The 14124-nt window shown below is 47.8% G+C and overlaps 1 protein-coding gene across 2 annotated transcripts in view; it reads left to right on the top strand.

Moving 5' to 3' along the window:
* Positions 1-1091: 1091 nt before the first annotated feature.
* The window catches only part of Iqsec2 (IQ motif and Sec7 domain ArfGEF 2), a 78470-nt gene continuing 65437 nt past the window's right edge, over positions 1092-14124 (top strand). For both annotated transcript variants that reach the window (XM_075958396.1, XM_075958395.1), the window contains exon 1: positions 1092-2040. In XM_075958396.1, coding sequence (XP_075814511.1) covers positions 1334-2040 — 707 coding nt within the window. In that variant the 5' untranslated portion in view covers positions 1092-1333. The remainder of the gene's footprint in view (positions 2041-14124) is intronic.

The following is a 14124-nucleotide window of genomic DNA, read 5'->3' as shown; positions in this document are numbered from 1 at the left end:
TTCTGAACCATCTCTCTAGCCCCCAAAGTTTCTATTGTTGCTATATTTTTGAGATAGCATCTCATACTGTAGCTCAGGATGGTGTGGAACTCATTATTGAGCCCAGGTTGACCCTGAACTCTTGGCAATTCTTCTGCATCAACCTTACAAGTGAAGGCATTATAGACCCATGGTGAATATTTGATTTGTCTTGATGGATAGCATTGGCTGGCAATAATGGAATGAATAATGGAATGAATAAAAATACCATTTCCATGGGGAATAGAAAATGATGGTTGAAGAAAGATGCTTTGAAATCAAGTCAGACTCTGATGGGGAGTCCAGCGACTGTTTGGAATGGATGATATTGAGGTTGCCTTGGTCAGAAGTGACTGGCTAACATGGGGAACCCTAGGGTTGGGAATATGAGCATTGATCTGGATGGAGAATTTAGAGGCTGCCTGGAGGTAAACACCTATGAAGTTCCATGTGTGGTGATGGTGGTGGTGATGGTGGTGGCGGTGGTGGCGGTGGGAGTAGGAGTAGAATTCCAGGGGCTGCCTGGGATAGGGAACTACAGACTGGGTGGGCTGTAAGATCACAGAGCTAGAGAAATACAGAAGGACAGGGATGGAGGAATGGTCTATAGACAAGTTGGAATGAAAAATCAAGAGATTGTCATGGGGCCGGAAGGTTAGGGAATGGGATATTATTTGGGGTTGACAGACTAGAAGTATAGAAGTCTGAGTTGGCCAAGTCTTGAGACTGCCTGGGATGGGTGCTCTGATGGTTTGGATCTTGGGCCTGACCAGCGCACGTTAGAATAGGTTGGAGGGCTTCGTTAGACTGTTAGGTGAGGCCCCCAGGACGGCCGAAATGGAGATATCTCCTACAGACTGAGCTAAGGCTGGCCCCCAGCTGAGGTGCCAGTGCCTTGGGACTGGTCCAGCTCGGGTGCTGGTGGCTACTGCAGGTGGGGCGCGCGGGGGCGGGTCGGGAGAGATGGGTGGGGGCAGGGGCGGGGGGGGGCGGGCCGGGCAGCCGGGGCGGTCCCGCGCGGCCGCGCTGCGCAGTGACTCCGCAGCGGGCGGAGCGCCGTGGGCCGCGTCCTTCCTAGCCCTGGTGGTGGTGGTGGCGGTGACGGCGGCGGCAGCAGCAGCCTCAGCTCCTGCGCCCCGTGCCGCCGGCCCCAGCGCTGTCTCCCGGGCCCCCTAGGGCCCCCGGGCCCCCGAGCCCGGTGCGCGCCCTCGCGTCCCGCCGGCCCCCTCCCCCGGCTGGGCCCGGGGGAGGGTGGCGCCGTGAGCGAGCGGGGACTGGGCTCTCTTGCCCATTCCCCTGTCCCTGGGCCGCCAGGATGGAGGCGGGGTCCGGTCCCCCGGGTGGCCCGGGATCTGAGAGCCCCAACCGGGCGGTGGAGTACCTGCTGGAGCTGAACAATATCATCGAGAGTCAGCAGCAGCTGTTGGAGACCCAGCGGCGGCGAATCGAAGAGCTGGAGGGCCAGTTGGACCAGCTCACCCAGGAGAACCGCGACCTGCGGGAGGAGAGCCAGCTGCACCGCGGGGAACTGCACCGGGACCCCCTTGGCGCGCGGGATAGCCCTGGCCGCGAGAGCCAGTACCAGAACCTGCGCGAGACCCAGTTCCACCACCGCGAGCTGCGGGAGAGCCAGTTCCACCAGGCGTCCCGGGACGTGGGCTACCCGAATCGGGATGGCGCCTACCAGAACCGGGAAGCTATCTATCGGGACAAGGAACGAGAAGCCTCCTATCAGCTCCAGGACACTACCGGCTACACAGCCCGCGAGCGCGACGTGGCCCAGTGCCACCTGCACCACGAGAACCCAGCCCTGGGTCGCGAGCGTGGCGGGAGGGAGGCTGGGCCAGCGCACCCGGGCCGCGAGAAGGAAGCCGGCTATTCCTCTGCGGTGGGCGTGGGGCAGCGGCCACCGCGGGAGCGGGGCCAGTTGAGCCGTGGCGCATCCAGAAGCTCCAGCCCTGGCGCGGCCGGAGGTCACAGCACCAGTACCAGCACCAGCCCGGCTACAACCCTCCAGAGAAAGTAAGAAATGTGTTTGCAACCCTCACCCCACCCTTCCCTTTCCCTCTAGATTCCTCTCCAACTTATCTGGCGGATAAAGTATATGAAGCCCATGCCTGATTCCATTTCCTGCTTCTCCTGTCCCAATCGGGAGAAGCCAGGTCCTCCTCAAGCAACTAACAATGCTTTCGGTAGCCACCGCACATTGGTTTGAGCAGATGAGTGCAGGCTGCTGCTTCTTTTTTTTTTTTTTCCTCCAGAATCAAGACAGTTAGAGACTAAAGCAATCCCCACTACCTCCCTCCACTTCTTCAATCCCCAGCTATATCCTTTCTGGAGGATGGATTAAATATTTTTTTTTGAGACAGAGGTGGTATCAACTCAAAGCTCTAAAGGAGAGAAACACTCCTACACACCTTTTTGGGATTTTTTGGGGGGAGGGGGTGTCTAGTCTTGTCTAGAGGCAGATGGGGACCAGAATGGATTCTGATGGCTGAGATATCCCTCTGAGGGGAACTGCAGCACATCTTGGCACGGAGGGGGGGGTGGTGATGGTGGCAAAGATGGGGGAGCAAAGATGGAAGCTAGGCCCTTGGTTAGTTTCTCAAAGTCCAGCTGGTCTCCACCCTTCAAGAAAAACAACACCCATTTAAAGAGCCCTACCAGGAAGGGAAGTCCGTAGCTCTCCCATCTGTTGGATCAGCTTCAGTTCTGGTGCTGGGGTCTGTACGTGTCTCCGAGACAGGATAGGACTATTTTCTGAGTTGATGGGACATGGGCAGGGTCCACTTTTCCCATAGAGATCCCATCGTGTGCTGGTTGGGATAAATGTATTAGGCTGTGAGTCAAGGGCATGAAGACTCACAGGGATGTCCTAAAGGCTCTCCTCTTGCTTTGCTGCTACAGTGGAAAGAACACTGAACTGGGAGATAGAAGAACTGGGTTTCCCTTCCAGCTCTGTTGCAGATTGGCTTTGTGACCTTGACTGAGTCCGTTCTTCTATCAGTCCATCATTTCCCCTATGTTTCTTTTAAAGGCAAGGTGTGCCAACTGAGATTCAATGGGTGTCTTACTAACCTAGCCACACCAAAGAGCAAGTCTGAAGTCCTTTAACAAATGGCCAGGCTTCCCCCTCCTCTCACAGCTCAGCTGGTCCTACCATGTGCCACAACTAGTGGAGTGTCTCTTGGAGGCTGGGCTGGGGGTGGGGAAGCCTTCTGCCTCAGGAAATCTGCCGGGAGACAGCTCTCTGCAACTCCCCCATGGTGAGGCAGCAGGCTGGGGTGCTGGGTTGAGATGGCTGGGCCCCAGGAGCAGCAGCTGCAGCTTGAGGGCTTGGCTGGGCTCCACTGCAGTGCACCCTTAACAGAGTGTTGGGGTGGAGGGACAGCCCCAGAATGGGGGCAGAGAAAGACTGGATGGGGCATTGTGGTCCTTGAACCTGGTTGCAGACTTCTCTAGAGAGGGCAGGCCTGTGATGGAGGGAGCAGCCCCATTATATATGACTTCAGGAAGCAGATCCAGGAACAGTGGGAACATTTGAGATAAAAATCAAGAGAACTTTTCAACCTAGCCAGTTGTGATGCAGTAGATTGCCTCAAGGGATGGGGGTAGTAGCTGGCCCTACACGTCCAGTCGAGGCCCAAAGTGGGTCCGAGAGAGCTGGAAGAAGCATGTAGTTCCTGACTCTGGCATTAAGCCCAGTGAAAAGACCGGAATCTTCCTCAATTTCAGAATTCCGTTGCTTTCAGATTCTCCATCCTGCAGACATAGGTCTGAATTTATTGGCTGGCTGGAAGCCCATTTGCCCTTCTGCCATCCTTGCAGGCCTGCTTCGGACTCCTTCCTTCTTTTTTGTGCACTTTCCAGGTCGCTTGTTGGAATCCCTTGCGTCACATTTCCTACTGGGCTAATAAAGAGGTTTAAATGGCACTTTGAATGTCTCTCAACTACGTATTAACTGCTTGCCTATCTGTGATTACTTCATTTGGGCTTCACAACAGAGCATCAGCAACTCCATTTTAGAGAAGGAGAAACTGAGGCTTCAAGTCAAAGGGGCTTTATTCAAGGTTAAGCTACTAGTTGCTAATGGAGCTGGGACTAGAATCGAAAACTGCCTATCTTAAAGGCACCTTACTTGTTCCCTAGCGCTTAACCCCTAGGAATCTTGGCCTCAGGACCTGGTGGGGCACTGAACTCAGAAAAACCAAGAAAGCCCTAGGTGTCTCCAGGTTTTGAACTAGAAGAGATGGGTCTGGGGTGAGTGGAGGAGTCGATGGGGGAGAATAGACGGCTACCTTCCTCTTTCCCACCTTCCCTCTCACCGGGTGTCAGGAGAACCTGTAGCCATTGCAGTAACCAGTGCTGCTGCAAGCGACTCCCCTGCTAGGCCTGTTCTGGGTTTGTAAGGAGTGGGTGAGAAGGCTGCTGTTGGAAGCGCGGGCAGGCAGGGTGGGAGTTCAGCAGCTGGGGCTGCAGCATTGGGGGAGGACAGGCAGAGCTGCTACAGGCTGGGCTCTGCTGGGCCCCAGGCTCCCCCTGGTGGCAAATTGGGGAGAAATAGGGCCTGGGTCAAGCTGGAGCTTGGTGGGAGCTAGGTCTGCCTAAGACTCAGTTCTCCCAACCACCCTGTGCGCCTGTCACTACCATCATGTCACAGCATAACAAGCTGGGGGCTCCGAGAATAAAGTGGTCGTATCGGAGGTCGCACTGATAACATAATGTACACAGCGTATTCCTGTGAACTTTGCCTTCTTTGCTTTGGGTATCCTCCATCCACATACGTAGCATATACCCAGAACTCCTATGTCCTTTCATACTGCTCTCCTGGACAGGTTCCAGGATGCCAGAATCTATTCTGGCATGCTCTGGGTGTGGTCTTCCTAGTGTGACAGAAAGCGACATGAATCCCTATCTCCTTCTGGTCACTGGTACATGAGGATTTAGTTGTTTGCTTACTAGTTGTTGATCCTGACTGATGGTTATCTTTTTACATGGAACTGTCACCTCCTGCCATGATTTTAAAAGAGATCTTTTTTGTTACTAAGCTTGGTTTGACACCCCCCCCCCCCCCGCTAGTTCTGACACCTAGAATGAATGATTTCTAGAGGCTTGGAGCCACTGCTGAGTAACCCGTGCTGAAGAGAGCTGTGTTCCTACATTGTCTGCATGGGCCTAGCTCCACCTCTGCTTTATGCAGTGGTGGGCTGAAGCCAATATGGTGGTAACTGTCTATCCTCAGCCCCCACCCGCCCTGCAGACTGGCTCACATTTGGATACTGAACCTAGAGAGGCCAGCCTGCTGTTCTTGACACCCAGGGTGATGCGTGGTCTATCACATCACTGCTGAACTATCGTCGGCTGCAGGTGGTGGGGTGTCAGCATGCTGTCTACAGGAGCTGAGGCCAGAGAGAGAGAAAGAGAGAGAGAGAGAGAGAGAGAGAGAGAGAGAGAGAGAGAGAGAGAGAGAGCGCAAGTGAGCGTGAGCGCAGGGAGAGGCTCGGGGGAAGCCTGGCTCCTTTGGCATGCTGGATTCTTTTTCTAGGGTGTCTCTCCGTCCTTTCAGGAGGGAAACTGCTTATTGCCCCCTCCACTGTGTTGTGAGCATTATGCTGGTGTGGGAGAAAATGATAATGTTGAATTTCATGAGAATTAGGAGTCTTGCTTCTCTGTCTAGATCTGGGGCAAGAATGGGGTTGTTGTCATCCACAAATATTTCTTGGCTGTATTCACAGAGCAGGAGGGGCCACCAGGCTGAGCAAACACCATGCTCTTGGCACTTGCAGAACTCTCTTCCCACCAGCCATGAAGACAGGGTTGCGGGCTTAGTCAGGCCGCAGACACAGTACTGAGGAGGACAGAGTAAACAGAAGGGGTGGGGTTTCTCAGAGGATAGAAGGATCATGACAGACAAGGCCGCTGCTTGAGGACCTGGGCAGTAGAGGAAGGTGCTTTGAAGAACCAGCTGGGCATAGTCCCTTGGTGTCTAGTTGAGATGTGTGCCAGAAGGAAGACATCAGACTTGGTGTCTGCTGACTGGTCTTCCTCTGCCCACCCCTACCAACTATGGCCTCTGCATTTGCTGGGGGCCTGGTAAAGCCTGGAGCATGGTGAAGAGGCCATATGTGTATTGATTGAGTGAATCTCAGCTTCCTGTGTGATAGGTACTATTCTATGCAGCTTTATGTAATAATAGCTAATATTTTCCTACTGCATTTACTGTGTACTGGGCACTTCATTCTAAGTGCTTCCTATATAGTCGTTCTTTCTGTTTTCATACGAATCCTTTCATGTAAATTGTTATTAACTCCATTTTACGGGGGAAGAAACTAAGGTCTAGGAAGTTCAGGTGACATAGCCAAGGTCCCTAAGTGGCTAAGGGGCAGGACTGCAGAAGAGCTAGTCGGAACCCAAGCGGCTGGGCTCCAGGGTCTGTAGCATTCTTGGCATTCTTACTCATCCGGCAGCCCTGTTTCTTATCTCATTTCCCCAGAATCCTTGCCAGGTGGGTGTTATTGTTCTCCTCATCTTTCAGATGAGGAAGTGGGGATCGGAGAGGAGCAGCGAGTTACACAGCCGGCTGAGACCTAGAGCTGTGTGGCTTCCAGTCCTTCAATGTGCTGTTCCCTTCCCTTGGTGGGGGTTAGACATGAACTTTAGGCGTGACTCTGGCTTTCCTCCCACAGAGGTTCCCTCTCACAATCACCCCTGATTTTTTCCATGGTGTCCTGAGAGATTACTCCTCTTTTTCTGTCAAGCCTCTGATAAATCAGCTGGAGCCAAGCCATGTCTGCAGTCTGGCTCCTATGTTTTCGTTGTCTTTCTGTTTCTGTCCACAGATTCCCCTTCTCTCATTTTTATACAGACCATGCTCGAGTTACCCTGGCCTTGTATTGTTTCATTAGCCCACCCAGGCCTTCCTTCTGATGGCCTCTGTGACTTGGCTAATACCCTTCCCTTCTCCTCGGTTGCTTACTATTATGTCTAAGGTTGAATTAGCTGACACCTCTCCTATCTTTATTGAAAAACAAATACTTTTATTTTATTTTATGTGTTTGACTCTTTTTGCCTGCGGGTATGTATGTGTACCACATGTGAGTCCCTGGAGGCCAAAAGAGGCTATTAGATCCCCTGGAACTGAAGCTGTGAACTACTGTGTGAGTTGCTGGGAATCAAACCTGAGTCTTCTAGAAAAGCCTCAAGCACTCCTAACCACCGAGCCATCTTTCCAGCCCTTGTTGGTCCTTTATGATGCTCAGTTTAGCCTTTTAATTTTATTTTTAACTTTAATTTTTATTTTATGTGTACAGGTGTTTTGCCTGAATGAGAGGGCTTTGGATCCCCGGGATCACAGTTACAGATTGTGGGTTCTGGAAATTAAACCTGGGGTCATCTGCAAGAGCAACCAAAGCTATCAACTACTGAGCCATCTCTCTAACCCCAAGTCTAGCATCTCTGTCTGTCTGACTCTATCTATCTTCTTAGTTGTTTATATCTTGTGCCTCCTACTAGCCTCTAAAACAGTGGTTCTCATCCTGTGGGTCTTGACCCTGTTGGTGTTAAATGTCAGATATTGATAGTATTACAGTTCCTAACAGTAGCAAAATTACAGTTATGAAGTAGCAACTAAAATACCTTTTTGGTTGGGGGTCACAACATTAGGAACTGTATTCAAGGATCATAGCATTAGGAAAGCTGAGAACCACTGCTCCAAAAGGAGTCAGAGTTAACTGACATGTATTGAGTACATATTATAGAGCCGATTCTGTGCTTGGTGCTGGGGGCATAACAAAGGAGTGAAGACTTTGGAAAGACATCACATAGCACGTAGTTAGCTGCTCAATCAATTCTGAATAGACATAAGAATGTCTGGTTAAGTCCTGGTGAACTATTGGCCAGGTCCCTCAGTTTTTCTTTATTCTGGACTCCTGTTGAGGGAAATGTCAACTTCAAAATCCTCTTGGCTTTTTCCTCTGGCTCCCTGGAGGTATTTGACTTGTATTTTTCTTCTTCTTACACCCAGTGGTCTCCCAATCGATACATGACAGAGAAGCCAAGTTGGATAAGACTTTAGAGGTATAGTGGTCGATTTGCTCATCACCATCCTTCCAGCATGCCAATTCCGTGTCACGCCTCATTCTTGACTCTTGGTGCAAAATCTTCTCTCCTGAGTGAGCCAGGGAGTCCTCTCTGTATGCAGTTTGCCCAACTCCAGTGATGGGATGTTTACTGGCACCTTTTCTTCATTTCTTTTCCTCTTTTCTCTTTCTTTCTTTCTTAATTCCTTTCTCTCTTTCTTTCATTTTTTGGTATCCATCCAGTCTTTACTGAGGTTTTACGCTAGGCCAGGCACAGCATCTTGGGAGTGGGAGAAGACTTGGCCTCTTTGGCTCATTCCCTGGCAGGATCATGTACATCGGTCACAGGGGAGAATGAGAACTAGATGTCTTATTTCCTCTTTGAGGGGGGTTGTTGAGGGAAGGATAGTTTGCCAAGTAGTCTAGTTTCCTCCTACTCTCTACCGTCTCACCAAGTGTTCAGTTTTTCGGACCCTTGAAAGCACATACACAGGAAACCCTTCTCAGATACTTAGGAACTGAAGCTTCTTGGGACCTGGGAACCCTGAGTACTGCCTGGGCGACTCTGAAGGGAGTGGGATGTTCTGGAATGTAGACTTTATGTGAGGCTATGAGCATCATTTCACTTGCAGGACCTGTTTTTTATTTTTTATTTTTCCCTCAGCAGGATATGGAGAGAAAACTGTATTTTCTAACAAGTATGATTCATACTAACCCCCATCCCCCTACCCCGCCTCCACCTCTCAGTGTGTCAGAAACTTTCCTGCATGCTCTTCATATTCATCAAGGTCCTGATCAGGATGGAAAAGCAGAGAGCGGTCCATAGAGAAGAATAAATGATACTGCCCTGCCCCCTAGAGGCGAAGTGTAACAAACAACAGGAAAACAGTCCCGTCATATCCAAAACAAGCCAGAGCTACATGGCTGATCAGGATTGTTCTTCTGATGCTTTAGATATAAATTAATCACCACCGTCATCTAAGAGGTACCCTTCACTCATATAAGATACATTTCTATAGCATAATCTGATTTTTTTAGACTATAGGTTTTATTTTCTTTTAGTTAGCACATAAACATTGGAGTGAGGATGTATGAATTTTATGCTTTTTAAAGGGTTAAGATGACTGCGCATCCAGGCCTTATGATTGTCTACTGGATCCCAAGATACAGTGCACCACACTTCTCTGAGTCAAACCAATGTTTTCTTTTATATAACCATGTTCGAATTATTGTCATTAGGGACTTGTCCCTGATTAATATGTGTAAGGCCCTGGGTTCATTTTCTGTTGTAGTCCCTGAAGAATAATAAACACTGGTCATGAGGAAGAATCCGAGGAATTCAGTTTATTCCCAGCACTGAAAAACATAATAAATAATGTCATTTATAAGAAAAATGAATAGAACTGGAAATCATGCTAAGCATAATAACCCAGACTCAGAAAGACAAATTTTATGTTTTTCTCATCCACATGCAGAAATCTACATTTCTATATACATATGAGTCAGGGAGATGGCTTCCTGGGTAAAATGTTTGTTTACAATCATGAGGACCTGAGATAGACTTCTCAGCATCCACTAAAAAAGCTGGTGTATTGGTGCACTCCTGTAATCCCAGCGCTGGGGAGGTAGAGACAGGGTTCACGGCCTATGCCAGCTACTCAGTCTAAGCAGTCAGGGAGTTCTAGATTCTATGAGAGACCTGTCTCAAGAATAAGGTGGACAGCTGTTTTGGAAGACACTCAACATCAACCTCTGGCGTGACCACACACAACACATACAGAGGAACAGATATATACGTAATTATATATAACAGGGCGCAGAAATGGGACTATTTGGAGGGAGAAGGGGACCAGTGGAGGGAGGAGATAATAAGATGGTGCACTAGGGGGGTGAATATGAACAAACGATAAAAATGTACATGTATGAAAATGATATAATGAGCCTTTAATCCCAGCACTCAGGCGGTGCACAGATCTCTGAGTTCTAGGCCAGTCTGATCTACAGAGGGAGTTTCAGGACTGCCAGGCTACACAGCCCTATAAGCAAAAAGAAAAGAAAAGAAAAGAAAAGAAAGGAAAGGAAAGGAAAGGAAAGGAGACAATGAAACTAATTTTAAAAAGAAAACAATTTGTTGAGAGAGTAGATCTCATTTTAAAAAAAAAAAAAAGAAGAAGAAGAAGAAGAAAAGGCCAGCACACTTTGGTGCCTGCGAGAGAATGATGATGACAATAAACTCAAGTGCCATCCTAGAAGGAAATGCTGCACACCGCGGGAGCTCAGAGGAACAGCAGCCATTCATGAGCAGCAGGGTTGTAAATGTCAACCGTTTGAGCTGGAAGGGCCTGAAGTATGCAGCTGAAGGCGATTTGCTTTGCAGGTGAGAAGATTGCGGCCAGAAGCGACAAAAGACTGTTTAAGGCCCTGCAAGTGTGTGTGGAAGCGAGCCTTCTGACTGGAGGAGTGGCCCTAGTGCTAACGCCCATGCTCAACGCAGCAGCTTTCGTTGAATGTGCTGCTTCCTGCTCTAAAATCTTAGGATTGTTTTGTGTTCTACTTATAGAAAACCCAAATGAAAGAAAGAAGAAACTAGGACTCCAAGAGATTGGGTGGCTTGTTGGGGATGAAGCAACAGAAAGGATTCATCTCCTAAAGGGGCTCTTGTTTGAATGAACAGTGGACTGGCCTCCTGCTCTGATTTGGCTCCTCAGAAACCAAGGTGCTTGATTCATAGCTGGGATAGGAACTCTTTCTTCTTTTTCACCACCCAGCTCAGGACCAAACTTCTTGCTGCTGGTTTTTGTCTTGCTAGGACTTGTTTGATGTATCTGAGGCAGCTCAAAGGCAATTTCTGGCTTGACAGCCAGGCCTGGCCACCCCCTGCCCCCGTTTCAATTTTCATATAAAGGAGGCCTGTGCTTCTAAGAAAGACAGACTTGTGTTTGAATATAAACGCTGCCTCAACGTGCTAGATGACCTCAGTGAAGCCATTTTATGTTTTATAAGCTTTTAGTTCCTGGTCTTTAAAATGCAATAACAATGCCTACTGCTTAAGATTAACCGAGGTAATTTGAATTACACTCTGTGATGTTTGTACTCAATAAACAATCATTTTTGTTCTCTTTCTAAAATCTCCTGTGGACAGTGATTTGAAGAATCCAGTTCTAAACCAAGCTTCGCTTTTCCTGAAAATGGTGTATTTTCTCCTTGCTAATATGGAGCTTTCATAGTTCATTGTATCTGCCTCAGTCACCAGTTAACTTGAAATATAACTCTAGCATCTCCGTTCATCTCTCTTCCTGAGTTCTTAGTTTTTGGTTCAATTTCTGGTCTGTCCTTATCTGTGTTCTTGGAGTAAGTAACCTTAAATCCTTCATGACTCAGACAGGTATAAATAATTACTGGATGTAAATAGTTGAGTAAATGGAGGGCTGGAGGGGCTGGAATGGTAATGGTGACATTTGCAGAGGACCGGAAGGTGCTGCAAGCTGATCTGGTTGAAAAGACAACTGTATGGATTTCTGTAGGGAGGCAAAGTATTAGTTTAGAGCAGTGGTTCTCAACCTTCCTAATGCTGCAACCCTTTAGTATAGCTCCTCATGCTGTGATGACCCCCAACCATAACATTATTTTTGTTGCCACCTCATAACCATAATTTTGCTACTGTTATGAATCGTAATGTAAATATCTGATAGGCAGGAAGGATGTCTGCTATGTGACCTCTGTGAAAGCGTCATTCCACCCCCACAGGGGTCACGATCCACATGTTGAGAACCACTGCTTTAGAGTGTGTCTAGCCCTGTACTTGACCTCTCTTGCTCCTGCTCTAAACACTGGAGACTAGGACCTCAAATTAGCAAAATCATCACACTCTCTGCTTGGTATGTACAGTGTGGAAGACAGAGAACCCAAGAAAGAAAAGGGACTTTATTTTAGAATTTTAAAAATTTTATCAGTCAGTCAAGGTGGCAACCACCTCAGCTGGAAGGCTGAGGCAGGAGGATCCCTTGAGCACAGGATTTCAGAACCAACCTGGGCAACACAGTCAAGACCTCACCTCAAATACAAAAAAAGAAAACCAAATCAGCACAAACCGAAGCAGTGTGTGTATATACAATATTATATTTTATTTTTAATTGGCATAGTAATTATACATATTTATTAGGTACAATGTAGCATTTTAATATAGGTATACAATATGTGATCATCAGATCAGGGGGATTAAGCTATACTCAAACATTTATCATTTCTTTGTATAGTATAGCATTTAAAGGCCAAAGGCCAGCTCTTTAGAACTGGCTTTGCCTTGGATTGAGTCAGGACATTAGTCCCTGGTGGCAAGCAACCCAAACCTCTGCGCCATCTCACCAGCCTTGTGACTTCATGTTTCTAAGTAGCATGCTTTTAACCGTTATTTCCCCCACTTAGCAACTTAAAACATTATCTTTTTTCTATTTAATTTTCATTAATTTAAAAAAAATGGTACTCAGAGTAATGGATTTAATTATGGGACTTTTTATACATGCTGTCAACAAATCAGTGGGTAAAGAAAAAGTGATGCATGTACAAATGGAATTTATTTAGCTGTAAAGAAAAATGGAGTCATAACATTCCCAGGAAAGTGGATGGAACTGAAAATCATGAATTTATACAAAATAGCCCGGATCTAGAAAGGCAGATCTCACCCGCTTTCTCTCATATGCATGCCATATATATGCATATGTGTGTGAGAACGAGTATAAGTCATGAAAAGGGGACTATGAAGAGTGAGAAAGGTCTCGAGGGAGGGGGTGGGGAGAAAAGAAGGGAACATGAAGGCCATGAAGGCTGAAGGAGGGCTAGCTGAGGTGTGAAGAGGACAATGGGATGCTGAGGGATTGGGGAGGGGGTTAAGGAAGAGGATCAACAAAAGCATTTGCTAAAATTTCTTTTATCTTATTTATTTTTAGCACTGAACTGCTTCCCCATCTCAAATTGTGATAGTTTTCTCTATTTTTTGCTTTACAGACTATGACTGGGTTAATAGAAACTGTTACTGAAATGTTTGTATATCCAGAATTGCTTGTGTGCTCTCTGGTTTTATTTGGTCATCTAACAGGGAGATGATTGTTATAATGGGTGTCCTTCAAATGTCAAAATAAAAAGCAGTTTATTTGGGGCCACTAAAATGTCATTAGATACTCTAATCCATTCCTCATAGTTTAATTCCTTTCTCCAGCAGCCCTGTGACATTTCGCCTGTGCATGAATGCCAGGCAGCTTGTGTTCCGAGTCCAGCACTTAGGGTGGCAAGGATGGCAGGGATAATTTTGTTTTTATTACTCTGTGTGTGTGATACGTGCGGATGTGGGCCCAAGCACTCTCATGTCACGGTGCGTGTGTGGAGGTCAGAACACAATTTCAGAGTCTGTTCTCTCCTTCCACTGCGCGAGGTCTAGAGCAAATGTTCTTAGGCTTGCTTGCGCAGCAGGCGCCTTCACATGCTGAGCCATCTCTCTAGGCTGAAAGGGTTTTGTACGGTGTCAGTTTATCCCTTGTCTTTTGCCCCCTGGTAATGTTTACCCTTCTCTTGGTCCATGCCAAGGCTAAGTCTGGGTAAGGCCCTCCTGGCCCAATGGGCTCCCTCCTCAGCTACACCCCCCTACAAGGGTTGGCTCTCCTTCAACTCGACCCAGCCCTCTGTTTATTTTTTTTTCTTTCAGAAATTTGTTGAAATCTCTTACTCACTGATGATGCCATTCTCTCCTATCGTCTTTCCTGATACAAGTATGAGTTCATATTTAATAACCTTATTTCTTTCCTTTCGTTTTACTGCAGGGAGAGATGCACATTTATGCTCTTGAGTTATAGGCTTTGGCTCTGGCTGAGCCTGATTGGAACTAGAAATTATCAGTAACTCCACATTCCTAGTAGCTAAGCTTGGATGACCTCGTTTTGACCCTGCGTTACTGTTGGCCCCAGCCAGTGTCACGAGCGTTCCTCTAGCAGCCCTGGCGCATCCCTTCCCTTAACCTCCCCTGCCTGGACTATAT

Source organism: Microtus pennsylvanicus, chromosome X (genome assembly GCF_037038515.1).
Source record: "Microtus pennsylvanicus isolate mMicPen1 chromosome X, mMicPen1.hap1, whole genome shotgun sequence".
NCBI classification, from domain to species: Eukaryota; Metazoa; Chordata; class Mammalia; order Rodentia; family Cricetidae; genus Microtus; species Microtus pennsylvanicus.
Note: the sequence above shows the minus strand (reverse complement) of the source record. Positions and strands in the feature narration are given on the sequence as shown.